The 22285-nt window shown below is 40.6% G+C and overlaps 1 protein-coding gene, 1 non-coding gene and 1 pseudogene across 2 annotated transcripts; 1 reads left to right on the forward strand and 2 right to left on the reverse strand.

The window, feature by feature from the left end:
- Nucleotides 1-364: 364 nt before the first annotated feature.
- Nucleotides 365-21059, reverse strand: LOC121752210 (annotated as a pseudogene).
- On the reverse strand, nt 13521-13627 carry LOC121753462. The gene has a single exon (XR_006040436.1). It is a non-coding gene; the product is annotated as a small nucleolar RNA R71 (small nucleolar RNA).
- LOC121752645 lies at nt 14299-15375 on the forward strand. Its single transcript, XM_042147762.1, has one exon. The coding sequence runs from the start codon at nt 14299-14301 to the stop codon at nt 15373-15375; it is 1077 nt and encodes a 358-aa protein (XP_042003696.1).
- Nucleotides 21060-22285: the final 1226 nt, after the last annotated feature.

Consider the following 22285-nt stretch of genomic DNA (forward strand, 5'->3'; position numbering starts at 1 on the left):
GTACATTATCGAAGTTCACTTTTTCGATCATTGATGTTTATGTGTAAGAGATGAATTTTACAAAAAATAATAATTTTGTTGTGAATTTTTGTTGTATTAGGTATTCGATCACTTATAGTCATGGGTGCTATAAGTGGTTAGTATGGGTCGAAATTTGTTCAAAATAAAAAATACCCATCAAATTATAATAGTGTGCAAAAATAAACTATTATTGCTCGAAGAGTTGGTTACAAACTTACAATCTTTTACAAGCTGCTGCAGTATATGTACAAAAACGAGAATACTTTTTGAGTTCGAAATTTTTTGAACCAAGAAACATGAAAATATTGAAACAAAATTTGTAATCTTTTGTTGCAAAAATAACTAGATAGTTGAAATAGATTTAGTTAATCGTAAAACTGTACATGTAAATGCAGCAACTAGATTTGCATATTACAGCATGGGGTTAATAATCATCGCATATTCTATTGCGTTTTAGAACTACTCCTCTCCTTAATCTATACCTTGATTTCACTTCTTCCTTTTTACTTCTTTTTGTACCACTACTACAGCTTTCTGAAATCCATAGCAAAACTTACATTAGTGTTACAAAACAATGATCAATGAGATACTGATCCATTTACTGCCTCGAATTTGGGTGTTACTGTTTGTTCAATAACAAAATGATCGACGATCTTTACAGTGTTGACAGGATCGTGCTGACAAGAACGCGATCTCCATTGGTGGTGGCTAAGGTCAGGTGGTTGTTTCGATTCACCTTCCCAACTAGGATCCAGCTTCCACTCTTTCGGCACCTTCAAATTACACATGCGGGTCAACCTTAGCACACAACGATGGCAACGAAAGAAGAAAAATGGACCATTGTTTCTCACCTTATCCACAGCAAGTGTGAAAACTTCAAGATCGCCTTTTAAGTTAATATGGAACCGAGTAAACGACTTGTAGTTAGCAGTGCGGAGTGAAGAGAAAGCCTCGTCAAAGTGTATGTGAAGCCAATTGATGCAGATATATAGGTAGCTTCCAAAAATCAATGAAACGATGGGAGTTGAGAAGACCCAGTAGTAAAGGAAGACTGAAGCATAATATATCGCGGCCCCTCCACGAGAAAATGACTCCATCCCGTTCTTGCAGATAGTGTTTCTGGTGACAGCCATCACCTGAAAAACAATATTTAAAATAGGATGGAAGGGAAAGGCACATAAGATGAAGAAAGTTGTATACTGTATTCACCTCAGGGATATCAAATGCCGACATCAGATATTTAATGCATGCTGGATAAAGGCCGAGTGTCCATTGCTCAATACGTGGCCGTAGGCCAGATGGGTCGGGAAAATGCTCGCTTGCTCAATACGTGGTCGTAGGCCAGATGGGTCGAGAAAATGCTCGCTTTCCACGTATCGATACCATTCACACAGAGTATGGTATCCTGAAATGAAAATTTAAGACATAAACCGAGAAAAAATCAGTTATTTCTTGTGGGACGGACTAAAAGGAAAAAGTGCATATTCTTGTGGGACGGACTAAAAGGAAAAAGTGCATATTCTTGTGGGACGGAGGGAGGACTAAATATATAGTATCCCAACCAACAAGGCATTCACCTGAAGTTGCCAACAATTTATGCCTAATGCAAGTATCGATACCCAATTCCAAAAGCAGCATGAGAATCAAGGCAGCAGAAAGGTGAGCAGAAAAATGGAGAATGCCTACTGTAAATTTTCTCTTGCGGGGCAACTTTGAAGGCACGAAGGTGACAGCAGTAACCAACAAAAAGAAAGCACCAGCCAAAGATACATACGAGTGTCCAAGCATATAGATGAAAGCATCCCATACTGATCTGAAGAAGCTCTTCAAGTGACCAGAAAACGTATCATCCTGTAAGATGTGATCCAGCTTACACTAGAAAAGGGGGAAGGCAATCAGTCATCTTACTGTCAATTGTAAAGTTTGAACTTGATACTAAAAGCAGTTAGGATGCTCGCTTCTTGACAACTGAATCAAGGTATTCAGTGGCAATAACCAGGAAAATATTTACCTGTGGAAACATGGAAAAGGCTAGTAGAAAGTATATAATACCGCCTATGAAGTCAAACTGCCAATTTTTCTTCCGAAACTTTAATATGTTTCCAAGAGCAATCTGCACCAAGATTATAAACATATTATTAGAAAATTAGCATCTGAGAAGTAGATGCATCAATCATGAAATTGCAGATTACCCTGCTTGAGTCTTCAAAAGATGGATAAGCTGCCTTGCTTTCATAAGAAGCTTCATATAAATTATCAAAATTACTGAAAACATGAGTCGGGTGCAAAAATGCTCCGCCGCAACCATTAACAAGTAAATGATGTACATATGCGGGCTCCTCTGAGGGTACATGAGAATGGCGCATGTAATGATGCAAGTCCCCAGCCACTCGTAGTTTGCACCTCCCTTTTAAATGGTCCCGTATCAAGTGTGAAACATTCTTCCCAGTGACATCATCCCAGTACCAATCGAGTAACCAGTTAGGCTCATGAGTCATGATGATAACTGAATCACAATCCCCCACCTGTGAAGAAATACTTACAATTTAAACATCAAGTTTCACAATAAAATAAAACACAAGGTAAAAAAAAGAGCTAAAATGTAACTAACTATGAGAAGATGAGATTAGCAAAACCAAAGTAAAGGTTTGTAAAAATAAAATAATTGTGTTTGTCGATCTCCAACCACAACCACGAGTTAACATGTATGATCATGTCAGTAAATGAGATTTCTGCCTTTCTCCCTACTGTTTGCTAGTATGTTCAACATCGAGCCTCTGTATCTTCTGTTAACTGTGAAAAATTATTCCTAATTATTAGTGAATATTAATATCTAACAGACCCCTAGCTTACATGAGAAAGCACTATCACAAATATAAACAAATACAAGAGGAATAAACATTATAAGTTATAACAGCAGCACTTGCCACAAAAGCCAGATATTAAGAAATAATACCTTTTCTTTAATCAGTTCCGAAAAGAACTTGAATTGGTAGACATCAATATCAGAATGGAGAGCAAGGTCAAGGCCAAAGACCCACCATCGTTTTGGAAGCTGAAGGGCAAAATAGCTTTTCTTTTGGGGCATAAACCATCCACCTAACCAACTTTTATGACATATATACCGCATAAAGGTTTGAAGCCCATCAAACCAATCTGTAAATGAGAAGAAGACGCCATGCCAAATCTATATTAACCAGTAAAATGATCAAAACTGAAATAAAGAAGCCAAAGTAGCACTTAGTTCAAATCTGGGCAACCAACAGAAACTAAACCAACCATGATTTCCAGGTATAACAAAGCATTGAGGGCCATCATACTCCTTCAGTAGTGACATCCCACAAGGCAATTCTGGTTTATTTGCAGCTATATGCTCCTCCTTATACCACAGAGGAGGCTGAAGAGCATCTTCAAAGGGACGAAAAAGGCGTCTCTCATACGTAAATGCAGATGGATTAGGATACCTGAAATCCAGATTTGACATCCTGCTTAGTATTTAACCCTAAAATATACAGAACTTTCAGTAGTCCCAGTCTTAGTTAGAGTCCTAGAAAATAAATAGCAGAAAGAGAACTCGTTGATCTTATGCAAGATCACCCCCAATAAGGAGCAAGTTACTTCGTGGCAAAGTAATCGAGGAACCATTACTTTGAACCCTAAGAGAAGGCTGAGCAATAAGCCGTGCCACACTATATGAAGAATTGCCACCGTCGCCAGTATCGGTCATAAAATCAAACCACAACTCATCGTGTTCACTGAATTGGTCGTACAAAAGATCATATTGCTTAGCTGCATCTTCAACCTTGCTCATTGCAGCCTAATATTTGAAAATTGCAGAGTATGCAATCACACACTAAAAATCAAATAGCATATTGCAGATTTCATGATAATATACGGTAGTGACACAAGTATCACAATTAAAAGCAAGTACCTTACAAGGATGGAGCATGAGAAACAAAAGTTTGAAAAATACATGAAAAAGCTTGAAACATGTTTGAAGGAGCAATTTCATAAATTAGATATTTGAAAATTAACGGAGACCAAAAAAAAAGGAAATTATAAATGGTTAATGTACCTGCATCATACGCATGTCAAAACGCCCAACAAACACAGCAACAGATACCAGCAGATCAAAAACTGTCTTAAATAAATAAGCTGACGTCCTAAACCATATCAGAAGAAAGATTAAAATGATTGGAGGTTCCACCAAATAATATAAGCATCCATGTGGATTGTGGAACCATGCGAGAGTCTAAAACTGTACCCTGAGTACCAAGGAACCATATCCAGAAAATCAGGCTTCATTTGCTTCTTCTTCAACTTCTCGGATTCTTTTTGTGATACAGGGTGAGTAAGAACCCAACTGTTGGAGTTATCAATTAACATCACCAATTAGAATAAGACTAAAAAATGAGGATGACAACATCAGAAAATGCACCCACTTTTCTCAATGTCTGAGGGACATGTAGCCTAAAGATTTACTTAAATTGTGAGAAATGACCAAACAAAATAATTAATGGCCAGATTATCAGTAATCAAAGACTATTCCACACTCATTGTTTGCCCACCCAATGTTGCAGTCCAACTTCGCTAAGTGGAAGAAACAGAGTTATGTAGTTACTTTAACCAATACACAAGGTGATTTGTTCGGTAAACACAACACTGACATATGCTTAAATGGAGGCAAAATGCAAGGAGCCAAACGAAAAAACAAAAAAAACAAATCTGAAGTACAGCAGATGGTGTCTTGTTAACCCTCACCCTGTTGATCTCTCCACAACATAATTTGCAATATAAAGACCTATAAAAGTGAGCCACCGCTACAAGTGAGCTGGAAAATGAGCAACAAAAGAATAAGATAATTTGACATGTCGATGTAAAACAATGGCTGATGGCAGCAGATAGAGAACATACCTCTCCATAAATGACCCATTTTGACAAAAATGGATAATCATTGGCGGAACCAACTGGAGCAAACCATGATTTACAAACTTGATCTTTGAACTCATTCATGCGAACAATTTTGTAAGCCATGAATTCCTTTCTTCCTTGTTCCACAATGTAAACCAGCCAGAATTCCTTCTTTCAAATGTCTTTTCTTTAATGTTTGCTCGGTTGCCACAGTGGCTATAAAATACACAACATGCCACACTTATAACCTACACAACAATAATGGCAGCAATAAGTAACAAGGAAGTTTGACCTTTTCCAGTATACTATCAGAACTTACAGCACAATTTTGAAGGATTGTCAGAATTGCAGGTCTTCTTCCAGCCACCCGAGCAACAAGGCCAATATACCAGAGGCCAATGAATACAATGTGAAATACAAGAAGAAATAAAATGGAAGATATGTAGACGGTTAGAAACAAAGAAAGATTCATCCTCATATCAACTCCCATTGATTGAAAACTAGGAAGATGATATAAAGCAGCCACCAGTATCCATGCTATGTACCTGAAACGTGAAAGACTCAATTACTGAACCCACTATCCTAATCTCATGACCTTTGTTCTGAGTTGGTATATAGAAATAAAAATTGATGAAATCAATTGAGAATGGAAACATACCAACGACTGAAGTTTGAATAACTTGGTTTGATTGTTTTTCCTATAAAGGGGGAAGAAAAGAAATAGAAGAACCCCAGCAAGCACGCATACATAGACCACCACTTAAAATTGTTGTCTAACTTCTGAACAAGAGTGTGCATGTTATCTGATGATATGAAAAATAGGCAACCTATAAAAACAGCAATGACAACATGCCGTGAATGTTCATGCGGATACGGATACGTGTGAGTGAATATAGTCCTAAGTCCTAACTGTCTCCATCTTTAGAGTCTCCAATAAACCATGGTTTTGTTTATCAGAGCCCATGATTCTCTCTTTGTATATTTGTCACTTGTTCAAGTATTTCAGGGTCTTCTCTTGCAAGATAGAAGATACTAGTGCACAACCAAAACTAGCAAGTGGATCCTGAAATATTTCAAAAAAAACAGAAGTAAAAACAAGCATTCACTTTCTCTTTAACAAACCATTATATCATGATGTATCTATTTCAACTGGTCCAAATGAGTGACTAATCATCAGAACTTAGAATTATCTAAATTGAGTATCAGCTTGCAATGCACAGAGGCTAAAGGGGCCAATTAGGTATGGAAATCATGTAATTAAGCCACACAGATCAATCCATTTTCAAGTGACTTCTAGTTTAAATATTTAAACTAAATCATTGATTATATATTATTGTGATCCTACAGGTATAAAACTTGTTCACCACAGAATTTTATGTTCAAGTCAAAACAAGTACTAGTATTGAAACACACAATGTGAGTTGATCACGAGTTTCTTCTCTGATTACTAATTTCTTCTCTGATCACTAATTTGGCAATGGGATTCATTTTAGATTTCATAACATTTCCGTTTCTAATTTTCTTCTTCTGTAAGTCATGCCAAACCATGCAAGAAGAGACTACTGTTGATTCAGTTTGACAATCAGCCACCCATCGGCTCCTAACTCAAACACTAAGAAAAACCACCACCGCCACGAGCACTATATCAAACAACCGCAATCCAAAGCAACAACCACATAATTCACCAGTTGAAACTCCAAACTAGGGCTATCAGTAAACGTTCAACAACACATCATATGAACAAAAGCGAAAACAAAGCCTACTCGCATTAGGCTGAATTCTTACTAATCGCATTAGGCTGAATTCCTAGACTCACCTTCGTTCTCCGCCGATATCACAAAGGTCCGAAACCAAAAGCAATTCAGAATCAAGCAGCATTCAGCTATCGCGTCGTCCACGCGGTCTCCGATGCAGAAATGGTGGCTGCTCTGCTCTCTTTCCCAGCAACCAATCTCGAATGTGATAGGCAACCGAAATTTTCAAAATTCTGCGCTAAAATTGAAAATGTTAAGGATTTCCAAGATTAAGGAAGTTGAATATTGAAAGAACGAACTGAGAACCGATAAATATGTTAGAGATTCGTATTCCGTTGTCTAATATGGAGACGTAATGGAATATTTGAAGTGATTAAGAAAAAGAAAAGCCTAATGGCAGCATTTTTGGCATACGTAGAAATTATGGTATTAAATATGCCCGGTCAATGAATTTTGACCAAATAATAAATGTGACGAGACATTTAATTTTGTAAAATTAAATGACATAGCGTCGATCTACATTTTATGTAGATACATGTAGTATATTCACTTTCTCAAATCCGATTTCCGGTGAGTGAGAAATAGTGGATTAAAGTTGGGCATAATTAGTTTTTATTAAAGCTTGGAGTTGGAGCTTAGGGAATAATTAACTAGTGTTAATTATCCCACATTGGAGGATTAACACATCTTTTAATATGTATAAATTAAGTGACTTTATGTTACTTAATAATTATAGTGGACCAAGATGGGTGAAAGAGCCCACACGCGCGCACACGCGCGCGCCGCCGCCGCCTGCCCGTGCTCGTGCTCGCGGGCCGCGGGCCGCGGGCCCGGGCCCGATCCCGATCTTGGACTTAGACTTGGATCTTGGCAATTGGTCTTTGGGCTTGGGGCTTGGCCCAAACTATTCTTTTTGGACCACCGCCGAGTCAGCAATCCAAGTGGCTTGACACGTCGTCAAGCGAGGCACAGTCACGGCTGCCACGTGAGAAATCCACACGCTCCACATGCGATAGGCACACGCCTGCCACACGCTCGTAACCGACGTCGGTTACGAATCTGCCATGATGAGCCTTCATGGCTCGGTTGACCCTGCATGGTGGCTTGGCCTATAAATAGGCTAGCCATACCACTGCATTAGTACACACAATTCCAAGCATTCTCTGCATCATAAGCTCTCTCCCTCTCTGCATTGTCTTTCTGTCGAAGCTCTGCCCTCTCCTCCATCCAGTTCGCCGGAGCTCTACTGATTGCGGTGCTGCATCAAAAGAGACGTAGTCGTTTTACCTTTGGGGACGAAACGCCAAACCGAAGAGCACTACCGGGGCGTATCTCGTTTTGCGGGAAGAGGCCTCCTCGACTCGGCTAAACATTCACGGTTTATTTGTTTCATTGTAATTCAGTTCAGTTTCGTTTCTTGTATTCCTTCTTTTGGGTTGTATTACGCCCGGCTTTTATCTCTTGTAATCCCCAGAAACCAACAATCGCAAGACGAGATAACTTGCTTTTGAAGGGATTTTTGACCTCTAAACTGAACTTAAAATTTCGAAACTTAATACACCTTTGCTGGAGATGTCGACGGAATCCAACACCACCGCCGCCATTCCTTCAACCATGGCGACCACTGGACCTGTCAACACGTCGTCGACTCCGACGATGATGCCCACTCCCGGGCGCTATCCTTCTTCCTCAACAACCCCTTGGGAGTTCGTTAACCCCCTTGGGCTCACTGGTGGATCCACTTCGAGTGGGTCGGTTGGTTCCACTTTTAGTGGTTCCTTCGGGTCCTTTAATGGATCGAGTGCTGGGGCCTTCGGGTCTCACACGGGTGTTGGGGCCTTCGGGTCTCACACGAATGTTGGGGCCTTCGGGTCTCATGCGGGTGCTAGTCCCTTCGGGGCTGGTACGACCATGGCGGGCTCTATGCCCAACATGAATGGTGGGGGCTCTATGCCCAACCATGTTGTTGGCTCCTTCGGGGGCAACGGAATTGGTTCATTCCAAGGACCAAGTGCGGCACCTATGGCACCAAGAATGATGCCACCTGCCGAGAAGCCACCAAAGTTTGGAGGATCTGACTTCAAGCGGTGGTACCAGAAGATGTTGTTCTACTTGACAACATTGGGCATCGCCAACTTCCTCACGGAGAACGAGCCGCCCGCGCCAAGCGACCAAGAGACTAGGCTCGAAGTCATGGCAGACTATGAAGCTTGGAGAAAAGGGGATTATCTATGTAAAAACTTTATTTTAAGTGCATTAGATGATAGCCTCTATAATGTATACTCCAATGTAACCACATCTAAACAAATGTGGGAAAGCCTAGAGAAGAAATATAGCATAGACAATGCTGCAGGGACTGAACAGGTTGTAGCATCCAAGTTTATGGACTACAAGATGGTCGACTCTCGACCCATCATGGAGCAAGTCCAAGAGCTCCAAATGATCATCCACTCCTTAGTGGCTGAAGGGATGACATTGCCCGATAAGTTCCTAAGGTGCACGATCATTGACAAGCTCCCTCCAAGTTGGAAGGACTTCAAGAGTTATCTCAAGCACAAGCGAAAGCAGATGACCCTTGAAGACTTGATCGTGAAGTTGCGCATCGAGGCCGACGTGCGCAAAAGTGATCAAAAGGCTAAGGGCATCACCCCAAATGAGGCCAAAGCCAATCTGTTGGAGCGGGGCGGACCCTCCAACAAACGCTCTCGCCCAAACCGTCCAAACGACAAAGGGAAGGGAAAGCAGCCTTCAAAGAAGTTTGAAGGCGACTGCTACAAGTGTGGCAAACCAGACCACTTTGCTAAAGACTGCCGCAGCAAGAAGAAGAAGCCGGCTGCCCACGTCATTGAGAAGGAATTCAAGGACTGGGATGAGAACGACCTCATTGCTGTGGTCACTGAAGAGGTCAACCTTGTCAACAACAACAAGGGTGGCTGGTATATTGATACCGGCGCTACTGCACATGTTTGCGCAGATAGGAGTATGTTCTCCACCTACAACAACGTTGAAGGGAGAAAGATAAACATGGGGAATCAAGCCTCGTCTGAAATCCTCGGAGTTGGTGATGTAATCCTAAAGATGACGTCTGGCGTCTCAATCACCTTGAAGGATGCGCTGCACGTTCCGGACATCCGGAAGAACCTAGTTTCAGGATCAATACTAGTGAATAAGGGTTTTAAACTTGTATTTGAATCCGATAGGTTTGCATTGTATAAGTTTGGGAAGTCCCTCGGAAAAGGTTATGTAACCGACGGACTTTTCAAGCTTAGTATAGCAACACTGCGTGTTCCAAAGCCACTGGCTAATAAGAATAAAGCATCTACTTCCTCTTATTTGATTGAGTCTTCAAATTTGTGGCATTGTAGATTGGGACATGTGAATTCAAAAGCTATTAAAAGATTAGTGAATTTAGATTTACTAAAGGCTAATGAATTGGATACCCAAGATAAATGTGAAATTTGTCTTGAAGCAAAAATGACTAAGTTGCCGTTTCACTCGGTTGAACGAAGCACAAAACCCCTTGAATTAATTCACACGGACGTATGTGATTTAAAGATGGTGCAAACAAGAGGTGGTAAAAAGTACTTTATCACTTTCATAGATGATTGCACAAGGTATTGCTACATTTATCTTTTAAGAAGTAAAGATGAAGCAATAGAAGCGTTCAAAAATTATAAGAACGAAGTTGAGAATCAACTTGGTTGTAAAATCAAAATGATTCGAAGCGATAGAGGAGGCGAATATGTAGCCCCGTTTGAGGAGTTATGCAACGCAAGTGGTATAATTCATCAAACAACTGCTCCATATTCACCACAATCTAATGGTGTTGCAGAACGCAAAAATCGAACTCTAAAAGAGATGATGAATGCACTACTTCTAACTTCAGGATTACCACATAACATGTGGGGGGAAGCTGTTTTGACAGCCAACTATATCTTAAATAAGATCCCTCTCAAAGGAAAAGATATCACTCCTTATGAGTTGTGGAAGGGAAGGAAACCATCCTACAAATACCTCAAAGTGTGGGGGTGTTTGGCAAAGGTGATGGTTCATCCGCCCAAAGAAGTTACAATCGGACCTAAGACGGTTGATTGCATCTTCATTGGATATGCACTTAACAGTAGTGCATATCGATTTGTTGTTCACAAGTCTGAAATATCGACTATCAAAGTAGGAACAACAATTGAGTCGAGGAATGTTGTATTTCTCGAAAATACATTTCCTTGCAAAGACAAGGAAAAAGTCTCAACCAATTCTGAGACAAGAATTGAAGAAGCCACTAGTTCTAAACAAGTGGAAGAAGAAGCCACTAGTTCTAAATCAGCAGATGCGGAACCTGAATCGCGCAAGCGTGCAAGGCCCGATCCAAAAGATACAGTACTAAGACGTGGTAATAGAGTCAGAACACCAAAAACTTTTGGTCCTGACTACATTGCTTTCATGTTGGATGAAGAACCAACATCGATAAAAGTAGCATTTGCTGGCCCAGACGGGCTGCATTGGAGAGAAGCTGTTCAAAGCGAAATTGATTCAATTTTGCTATTCACACATGGGTGTTGGTTGATTTGCCCGAAGGTGCTAAACCTTTAGGATGCAAATGGGTTCTTAAAAGAAAGTTTAAGGCTGATGGAACAGTTGATAAGTGATGCGAAGCATATTTCCTATACTTTTCCCCCGTAGACTAAACATTTCTATGTAATTGTAACTCACCAAAGTGTGTTTTGAGTGTAGTTTTGGGTGTTGGAAGCTGGAAATGCGTCAGAATAGCAGGCAGAAGAAACACCCGGTCGGGCGATTCTGAGCTTCTAAAACGCCCGGTCGGGCGTTACGCATGAGGATTCCAGAAAGTTCGCCCGGTCGGGCGATTATTGACGACACAAAACGCCCGGTCGGGCGTTTCCCCACGATACCTCCAGAAGCCGTTCGCCCGGTCGGGCGATTATCCCTTCTAATTTCGCCCGGTCGGGCGTTTGGTGGTTCAACTGCATTTCAGCAGTTTTCTCGGCAGTTTTGCTGGGGAAATAAAAAGAGAAAGGAAACGGACAGAGAGGGGGAGACAGAGAAAAAGACAGAAGGAGAGAAAGGAGGAGAGGAAGAAGAGAAGGAAGACATTCCGGCCATTATTCCGACCATCCATTCCCGAATCCCAACTCCACTCGACGAGAGCATCACACCTATGGTTTTATTTCTACATTCTACCATGTGTATAGGCTAGGCTCTCTTTGTTGCTCCGAGTTGTAATCTAGGCTTGTATGAATGTTTTCACACCATCGAATCATGTGTTTTGGTACCAACAATGTTTGCTTTAATTAAAATGCTACGTTTTTGGCTAATGATGTAGTGTTGTTAAATCTTAACTATTGTCTCTTTAACATAGCTTAGGATTGATCGTTTGTTGGTATGCTTTCGATTTAGAACTGTTCAGGGGATAAATTGATAGTGGATTAGGTAAGTGATTATAGTAGACGACATTTATTCCCGCGCATCCGCAGGAACTAAATGTCGTTGAAAGTTGGTTCATGGAACAAGTGTTCAGCTGACTGTGAACTATACGTCGTAGACATGTTCAGTGCACGCGATTAGGTTGATAATTTTAATCCCGTCGTATGGTTCGTCGTAATGGTGTGTAACAACGCAAGCTTAGAAAGCAACTTGGAGTGACTTGTCTTTCTCGTGTTAAAAGTCTCATTTAAGTAGCTTAAGTTAGTTAACCATTTCAAAATCAAACAAAATCTTTTTATGCTTTGTGTAGTCATATTAAGTGTAAGCAATCTCGCCTCCCTGTGGATCGACACTTGAAATACTACTACGATACTGTATTCTTGCAGTAGTGTAGTATTATTAGAGTTTAAATAATTGAACTTGATAATCTTTATACATTGATTAAGAACTCTAAAATATCACATCAAGTTTTGGCGCCGCTGCCGGGGAGGCAATAGCTTGTTTATGCTTAAGTGTTTTAGTTTTTATTTTGTTTTGTTTGATTTTTCTTTTTGAGTTTTTTAGGTACCTTGTTCGTGTTCTACGGTGTGATAGCCATTTACCACGTCCGGACTTGAAGACGAAGGAGTGTATTATTTTAGGTAATTTTTAGCTAACTCTTAGTTTAGTTTTAGGTAGTTTTGTTTGCACACTAGCACACACGTTTTATAGGACTTACCCCGAAGTTGTCGAGAGGTCTCGCTTTCGGTAATTAGGAAATATTTTGTGCTTGTGCTTGGTGTATTTTCTGTTGTGTAGATAACATAAAAAAAAAAAAAAAGAAAGTCGTGAATGCACACGAGATCTCAGGGTACACCGCCTTTCGGATTACTCTGTTATCAAAGAAGGAAAGGGTCAGGAAGTTCAGCCGGGTTTGAAATTCAACAGGATTCGCCGAGTCCAATCAGAGATAACCCATTGTTTGAGAATAGTGACAGTGATCTGGAAGCTGAGTCGATGGCCGACAATAATAACAACAACGCTGTCCCACCACCCGTTGTGAGGTTTGGCGACACTCTTAGATCGGGAATTGAGTACCCCGGAGAGTTTGCTTATGCGAACAACAACATCAACATTCCACCTCACTACATTAGTTTGGTGAATGGGGGGAATCTTTTCCATGGACGGGATGATGAAGACCCGATGAGCCACCTCAATGCCTTCTACGAGTTGACGAACTCTCACAGACCCCCGAATGTGGAACACAATCTGATCAAGAGGGTCTTATTCCCATTCTCTCTGAGGGAGAAAGCAAGAGCTTGGTATGACTCTATACCGGGCTACAACATTGAAACATTCCAAGAGTTGAAGACGTTGTTCCTCTTAGAATATAATTCCCCGATGAAGATCGAGAAATTGAGAGAAGAGATCACTTCTTTCCATCAAAAGTATGATGAGTCCTTTGCAGAAGCTTGGAAGAGATTCACAGACCTGATAAGGAAATGCCCGAGCCATGGTCTAGCTCCGGGGCATGACCTTTTGAAATTCTACAAGGGACTCAACAATGAAGGCACGGGACTAGTTACTGCAGGCTCTAATGGAAACCTGGATGACTTAACGCATGAGGAGGTGAGAGCCTTATTCCAAAGGTTGGCTAACAATCAACGGAACTGGCACAACCCAAGGAGAGCAGCGGAGAAAGGAGGAGACACATTCGGTGCTACAAAGGATGCAGAGAGAGTATCTGCAATTGAAGCTCAATTGGCAGATATAAGCACCCAGATGTCGTCGATGACAAAGGCAGTGAAATCGCTGCAACTGACTCCTCAACCCAAAGCAGTGGCAGTGATGAGATGTGGATTGTGTCAAGGAGGGCATCATACTGATCAATGTTCTAGTATTCAAGGACCACCAATCGAGGATGTGAACTACATTGGCAACAATGGCCAAGGGTTTAACCAAGGCAACCAATACAGCAATCAGCAGAATTGGAGGCCTCAGCAATCGAACTGGAATCAAAGTGGTCCTAGCAACAACTCGGGGACCCAATGGAGGACAAACACTCAACCCCCGGGTTATGAGAAGAAGCCATCAGTCGAGGATCAATTGGGACAAGATTCTCTCGTTTATGACTAAGAGTCAAAGGGAGAATGAGAATTTCAAAGAGAAGACGGTGGAAAAGTTTGGTCAGATGGAAGCTACATTGAGGAATCTCGAGACTCAAATTGGGCAGATCGCTACAGCATCTCACACAAGAATTCCTAATGCTATCCCGAGTGATACGGTGCCCAATCCTAAAGGTTTTGAACAGTGCAAGGCAGTTAAGTTAAGAAGTGGGAAGGATCTTGAGTCTCCAATCATGCTAGATGCACAAAATGGCTCGAACATCTTGCACGCAGGGGCGGACAAGTTGTTTGGCTCACAAACCTCGCACGCAGGGGCGGACGAGGGGATTGAGTGGGCTACTACCGAAGCTAGGGAATGTCAACAAGAAAAAGAAGAGTCAACCATGAGTGATATCCACAAGAAGAATCCACTAAGTCCGGCAATGGACCCGAAGTGTCCATTTAATTTTCCAGATTTTATCCCGCCACCACCTTTCCCAGTCGAGAATAAGAAGAAGGGTAGGAAAATAATTCAAGAGAAAGGACTCGATTGGATGATGAACATTATCAGGAAAGTTAATGTAGATGTGTCCCTGGTGGATTTGTTCCTACACTTTCCTAAATTCTCCAAGTTTTTTAAGGATCTTATTGCGAAAAAGGAGAAGATACAAGACGATGGTGTGGTGAGATTGAGCGCATTTTGCTCACAATTGGTGAAGGGGAAGATACCTGCGAAGAGACGAGACCCTGGGAGTTGTGTGATCCCATGTGAGATGGGAGATAAAAAGTTCCCAAAGTGCCTACTTGATCAAGGCTCGGGAATATCATTGATGGCTCTGAAGACGGCGAGGTCAATCGGTCTACAAGCGAGGATTGAGTCAATCGATATTGAGCTACAATTGGCGGATCACTCAATTGTGAAGCCACTAGGGATCATCAAGGATGTCTTGGTGAAGGTGGACAAGTTTGTACTCCCGGTCGACTTTATTGTCTTAGAGATGGAAGAGGACAAGGACATGCCTATCCTCTTTGGTAGGCCATTTTTAGCAACCGGTGATGTTGTGATAGAGACCAAGACAAATACGGTCATGTTTCGAGTAGATGGACAGAATGTGGTGATCAAGCAAGAGAAGGCGGGGAAGCGCCTATTGGAGCCTGGATAGAGGTAGACAAGGATGAAGAAGGTCGAGCCAACGACTATAAACAAAGGCGCTGATTGGGAGGCAACCCAAGTTTTTTGTTTTTATTTTTGATTTCATATGTTGGAGGTTTTGTTTGCTCAATTCTTTCCTCCAACATTTATTTTAAATTGAGTGTTTTTTTTTTTGTAGTTTTTGTTCTTTTGTAGGAGCAACTGGGAGTTAGGATTGGAGCTTAGGAGGAAGCACACCTGCAAAGGATTTTTACACCCACCCTCCCACCCGAACGCACTATGGACGTCATGCCAAGTTTGGGGGAGTTTCCTTTCCCTTTACTTTATTTGTCTTTTTTGCATGCATTGAGGACAATGACGCATTCAAGTTGGGGGGTTATGAATGATTTGTGATGTTTGTTTTTGGGTGTTTTGCTTCATAAAGATGTTTTGAATCTATGTAGTTGACGGATGCATGCTTTATCTTCGGCTTTCTGGTTAGGAAATCTTGCTTGATCTTACTTGATCTTTGAAGCTTAGGATGAATGGAATGGGTGCATGAATTTATTTGAAAGAGCATGTTGTGATTACATCCGATTTCTTAAGTTGAGGAGAGTATGAAAATCGCATGACTTGTGGAAATTATTTTGGATTGATTTGCTTTATCGAGTGAAGTGCTTGCGTTCGTTTGTGTTAACGATTTGGGAGGATAAGGCACTAGGATGAACTCCATGGCCAAATGATCACATGCCTAGTCCATCAAATGATCCCCTAGAAGCCACCTTGAGCTTAATTTCTTATTCTTTGTGTAAACACTTAGCCAAACACTTAGCCACTGAAATAAGCCTAATTTTAGCCTCATCGATAGACCTTGCTACTATTTGGGTGCTAAATACAAGTTGAGCTTTGTGGTTTGAGTTTGAGTGTGGGTGGTGAATTGTAAAGAGTAGACATTTCTAGACTTGATAGAAGGTGAAAAGAATGAAGTTCTAAGGAAAAAAAAAAAAAACAAGAAAAAGAAAAAGACGACCTCCAAATTCACAAAAGTCGAGGTCTTTACAAAAACAAAAAAAAAGGAATAAATTGATGAAATAAAGATAGAGCTTCTATGTTTGTTTGTGTAATCTCGTCTGGAATAGATCTCAAGTTTGGGGGAGTGTGGGTTTGGTTGTAATTTTTCGTTGGTTAATCTTTGGAAGGAAGTTGTAGGAGAGAAGATTTTGGCACTCAAATGTGTAGCCTTTGAGCTCACTATCCATACTTATCCTACCTCGTCCCTAGCCCCATTACAACCTTGAAATAAGACCTTGGACCTTATCGTTGATGCTTGTGGATGTTGTGTAAAGAACTTGGTAGAGTTAAAGAGGTTCGATTTGAAATCTGTGAGTCTATGTGGTTAGTATTGCTTAATGAGTCAATGATGATGGTTTGAGTTGTTTGATCGCATGCTTGGACGTATTTTGAAGTGCACCTTAACTTGACGTTCTAGGAGGATGAGTGATTGTTCTTGAGAGTGGGAATCTCGATTGGAAATGTCGGGGGTTTAGTTCTTGTCACTCACGTCCCTACATGATTCTTGTTGATGAAAATCTCTTTGCGGTTAGACTTGGTTGAGTTTTTGTGCTTAAATGTATCTTGCTCGGGGCGAGCAATAGCTTAAGTTTGGGGGTATTTGATGCGAAGCATATTTCCTATACTTTTCCCCCGTAGACTAAACATTTCTATGTAATTGTAACTCACCAAAGTGTGTTTTGAGTGTAGTTTGGGTGTTGGAAGCTGGAAATGCGTCAGAATAGCAGGCAGAAGAAACACCCGGTCGGGCGATTCTGAGCTTCTAAAACGCCCGGTCGGGCGTTACGCATGAGGATTCCAGAAAGTTCGCCGGTCGGGCGATTATTGACGACACAAAAACGCCCGGTCGGGCGTTTCCCCACGATACCTCCAGAAGCCGTTCGCCCGGTCGGGCGATTATCCCTTCTAATTTCGCCCGGTCGGGCGTTTGGTGGTTCAACTGCATTTCAGCAGTTTTCTCGGCAGTTTTGCTGGGGAAATAAAAGAGAAAGGAAACGGACAGAGAGGGGGAGACAGAGAAAAAGACAGAAGGAGAGAAAGGAGGAGAGGAAGAAGAGAAGGAAGGCATTCCGGCCATTATTCCGACCATCCATTCCCGAATCCCGACTCCACTCGACGAGAGCATCACCCCTATGGTTATATTTCTACATTCTACCATGTGTATAGGCTAGGCTCTCTTTGTTGCTCCAAGTTGTAATCTAGGCTTGTATGGATGTTTTCACACCATCGAATCATGTGTTTTGATACCAACAATGTTTGCTTTGATTAAACTCTATGTTTTTGGCTAATGATGTAGTGTTGTTTAAATCTTAACTATTGTCTCTTTAACATGGATTAGGATTGATCGTTTGTTGGTATGCTATCGATTTAGAACTGTTCAGGGGATAAATTGATAGTGGATTAGGTAAGTGATTATAGTAGACGACATTTATTCCCGCGCATCCGCAGGAACTAAATGTCGTTGAAAGTTGGTTCATGGAACAAGTGTTCAGCTGACTGTGAACTATACGTCGTAGACATGTTCAGTGCACGCGATTAGGTTGATAATTTTAATCCCGTCGTATGGTTCGTCGTAATGGTGTGTAACAACGCAAGCTTAGAAAGCAACTTGGAGTGACTTGTCTTTCTCGTGTTAAAAGTCTCATTTAAGTAGCTTAAGTTAGTTAACCATTTCAAAATCAAACAAAATCTTTTTATGCTTTGTGTAGTCATATTAAGTGTAAGCAATCTCGCCTCCCTGTGGATCGACACTTGAAATACTACTACGATACTGTATTCTTGCAGTAGTGTAGTATTATTAGAGTTTAAATAATTGAACTTGATAATCTTTATACATTGATTAAGAACTCTAAAATATCACATCAATAAGTATAAAACCCGATTAGTAGTAAAGGGTTTTAAACAAAAGGAAGGACATGACTTCTTCGATACCTATTCACCTGCAACAAGGATTACATCTATACGAGTGCTTCTCGCTATTGCTGCATTGCACAATCTTGAGATTCATCAAATGGATGTAAAGACCGCGTTTCTAAATGGTGAACTAGAAGATGAAATCTATATGGAACAACCCGAAGGGTTTGTAGTACCTGGACAAGAGAAAAAGGTATGCAAGCTCGTAAAGTCCCTATATGGATTGAAACAAGCGCCATTGCAATGGCACTTGAAGTTTGATAATGTGATGTTATCAAATGGGTTTAAAATCAACGAGTGCGACAAGTGTGTCTACATCAAGAGCACTAATAACGGTCATGTTATAGTGTGTCTCTACGTTGATGATATGTTAATCTTGGGTAGCAACACTCAAGTAATTAACGATACAAAGGCCATGTTAAAGAGAAACTTTGACATGAAAGACATGGGTCTAGCCGATGTAATTCTTGGAATGAAGATTCTAAGAACGAATGATGGAATCATCTTAACACAATCACATTATGTTGAGAAGATATTGAATAAATTCAAAGCCTATGATGGCGCGCCGGTTAAGACTCCAATTGAACTCGACGTTCACTTGAGCAAGAACAAAGGCGAGCCCGTTGCTCAAGAAGAGTATGCACGGGTCATCGGGTGCATTATGTACTTGACTAATTGCACTCGACCTGACATCGCTTGTGCCGTGAACAAGTTGAGTCGTTACACGAGCAATCCAAGCAAAGAGCATTGGAGATCTCTTGTAAGGGTTTTGAGATATTTAAAACATACTCAAAATTATGGGCTACGCTTCTCGAGATACCCCCCGGTACTTGAAGGGTACTGTGATGCCAATTGGATATCCGATAATAGAGACTCACTTTCAACAAGTGGATATGTCTTTACTATTGGGGGTGGTGCTGTAGTATCGTGGAAATCCACAAAACAGACCTGTATAGCCCGATCAACAATGGAATCGGAGTTCATTGCCTTGGATAAGGCTGGTGAGGAAGCCGAGTGGCTTAAGAACTTCCTTGAAGACATTCCATGTTGGTCTAAGCCAGTGCCACCAGTGCTGATCCACTGCGATAGCCAAGCAGCTATTGGAAGGGCAAACAATGACTTCTATAACGGTAAGTCTCGACATATACGTCGACGACATAACACCGTGAGACATTTGATCACAACAGGGGTGATTACAATTGACTATGTGAAGTCAATAGATAATCTAGCGGATCCGCTAACCAAAGGGTTAAACCGTGATCAAATGAATAAGTTGCTAGAGAGAATGGGTTTGAAATCCACAAACTATAGAATTATCATAGTGGTAACCCAACCATGATGACTGGAGATCCCAAGAACTTGGTTCAAAGGGACAACTAAGCTATGAGAGTTCATGAGAAACACTCAACTATATCTATTCCCTAGAGAGCAATAGAGTGTTGAAGAGCTTGCCTAGTGGTAAAGGCTAAGTCTATGACTTTTAATGGTTCTTAAGGATCTCAAAGAGATGGAATTCTCAAAGAGACCAAGTATGGCAAAGTACTTGACTAAGAATCACCTATGTAAGTGCGAAGTGTGGTCGCTTCATAAAAAAAAACGCACTTATGAATCCAAAGTGGTGTTCAAGACCGCAATGGACACAAAACGTGAGAACGGATGAGGTTGAGGTGTTTAAGCGTTAACACCATTGTCTCGGTGCACGCCGTGGGGGATTAGTTCAAAGCATCGCGCTACTAAGCCGCCTGTGTATCCGATGGTGTCGACTATGGAGGGTTCAAAGTCAACAACTACCTATCCTTACGCTTATATACCTCTCGAGGGTTGAGCTTGTGTCTGCATGCATATGCATTCGGCTATTTCCACTCATGTGGGGGATTGTAGAAATCATGGTATTAAATATGCCCGGTCAATGAATTTTGACCAAATAATAAATGTGACGAGACATTTAATTTTGTGAAATTAAATGACATAGCGTCGATCTACATTTTATGTAGATAAATGTAGTATATTCACTTTCTCAAATCCGACGTCGGTTACGAATCTGCCATGATGAGCCTTCATGGCTCGGTTGACCCTGCATGGTGGCTTGGCCTATAAATAGGCTAGCCATACCACTGCATTAGTACACACAATTCCAAACATTCTCTGCATCATAAGCTCTCTCCCTCTCTGCATTGTCTTTCTGTCGAAGCTCTGCTCTCTCCTCCAGCCAGTTCGCCGGAGCTCTACTGATTGCGGTGCTGCATCAAAAGAGACGTAGTCGTTTTACCTTTGGGGACGAAACGCCAAACCGAAGAGCACTATCGGGGCGTATCTCGTCTTGCGGGAAGAGGTCTCCTCGACTCGGCTAAACATTCACGGTTTATTTGTTTCATTGTAATTCAGTTCAGTTTCGTTTCTTGTATTCCTTCTTTTGGGTTGTATTACGCCGGCTTTTATCTCTTGTAATCCCCAGAAACCAACAGCATATTCCTTGTTCATCACCGCCCTACATGTCTAAAATGATGACGTGTCCATTTCTCAATCGCATGTAGGATACCTCCGTCGTCGGGAAGCTTGCGCCGCCGCGTGATTGGACGGTGTTTTACCGTCTCCGGCGAGCTATGTTTGGACGCTTGTGCTTCGCCGGTGTATTCTCGGTGCCGATAACTGGTCGTCGGAAGAGGAGGTTATTTGATTTGGGAATTGATGATCGATTTGGGGGGAAATTTGGGGAAGAGGCACAAACGATGTCTGTAGTTAGTTATGTACTTGTTTGATATTTCACATATTTATATATAGTATTTTTGTGAGTGATAATAATTTAATCAAAACGAATGATGAATTGTGGTATTCAAATCATCGTCGACCTTCAAGTATAAATAAAAAATAAAATCGCTTAAAGAAAATATAATGCATTATTAAGAATTAAATATTTTTTGACTTGATAAGTTACAATCCTAGTATTTCACAGATGTCATAAGAAAAGAATATTAACTTAAATAAGTCGATACAAAATCTTCAAACAAAATATATTTTGTGAGGTAAAAAAAGAACAATTCATCATTACAAAATGTGTGCTGAATTAGTTAGGGTGATTAGATGACTAAGTCTTAATTACGGTGATTAATCGTTAATTAGATTATTAAATGTTTGTTGATTGATGCAGTTGTGACGGGTATTTTTTTGGGGATAAAATGACAACTGAGAGCTCAGAGATGGAATAGGTCGAAAGTTAGGAGGCCAAGCCATTTCTTCCACAGTTAAGGTAAGGCCCAAAATATATTTGGTTTTCATATCATCTATAACAGTAAAAAAAAAATACAAATCGTACTATAAATTATGTAAGTCGCCCCATTTTTATCTATTCTTGTTATAATTTTGTCTGATATTTTAATGTATATGAGTGTTCGGTTTGCAAGATTGTATTTCAGGATTAAATATATACTAGTGTGTTTGGTATTTTAGTTCATGGGATTCAACACCACAATTCAATCCTAAATGGATAATCATGGGATAATTAGTAATAGCTAACTCCCTATGACTAAAATAATCTCACAATTATATCCTAAATTGTATCTTGGTACTATTCTATTTAGGAAACCAAACACCACTTATGAGTACTAATATTATTAAGGGTTAATTATCGGAAAAACAACAAGTGTGGTCAATTTATGTTGAAAAAAATTTATAATTACTATCATAACTTTAACAAATTTCTCAATTGTTCCATAATCTCATATTTGAGAGAAATTATGTATGATGTAACAGATAAAAAATACTATGCGGACAAAATAGTCAGCTATTCAAACGACTTCGTATAATATAAGGCAACCATATTTTTTATTTTCGCACATGTATGTACCACGTCAATAAATTCAGACATGTGACACTCCAAATATTTTCGCCATATGGTAATTGAAAAAAAATATATCAAATATATGATCTAATCACTTGTTTTTTTTAAGTTATGGGAT

The sequence above is a fragment of the Salvia splendens genome, chromosome 10 (genome assembly GCF_004379255.2).
Source record: "Salvia splendens isolate huo1 chromosome 10, SspV2, whole genome shotgun sequence".
NCBI classification, from domain to species: Eukaryota; Viridiplantae; Streptophyta; class Magnoliopsida; order Lamiales; family Lamiaceae; genus Salvia; species Salvia splendens.

Excerpts from the sequence above, each read along its gene's own strand:
- LOC121752645 (XM_042147762.1), top strand. The coding sequence starts at position 14,299 with ATGGAAGCTACATTGAGGAATCTCGAGACTCAAATTGGGCAGATCGCT.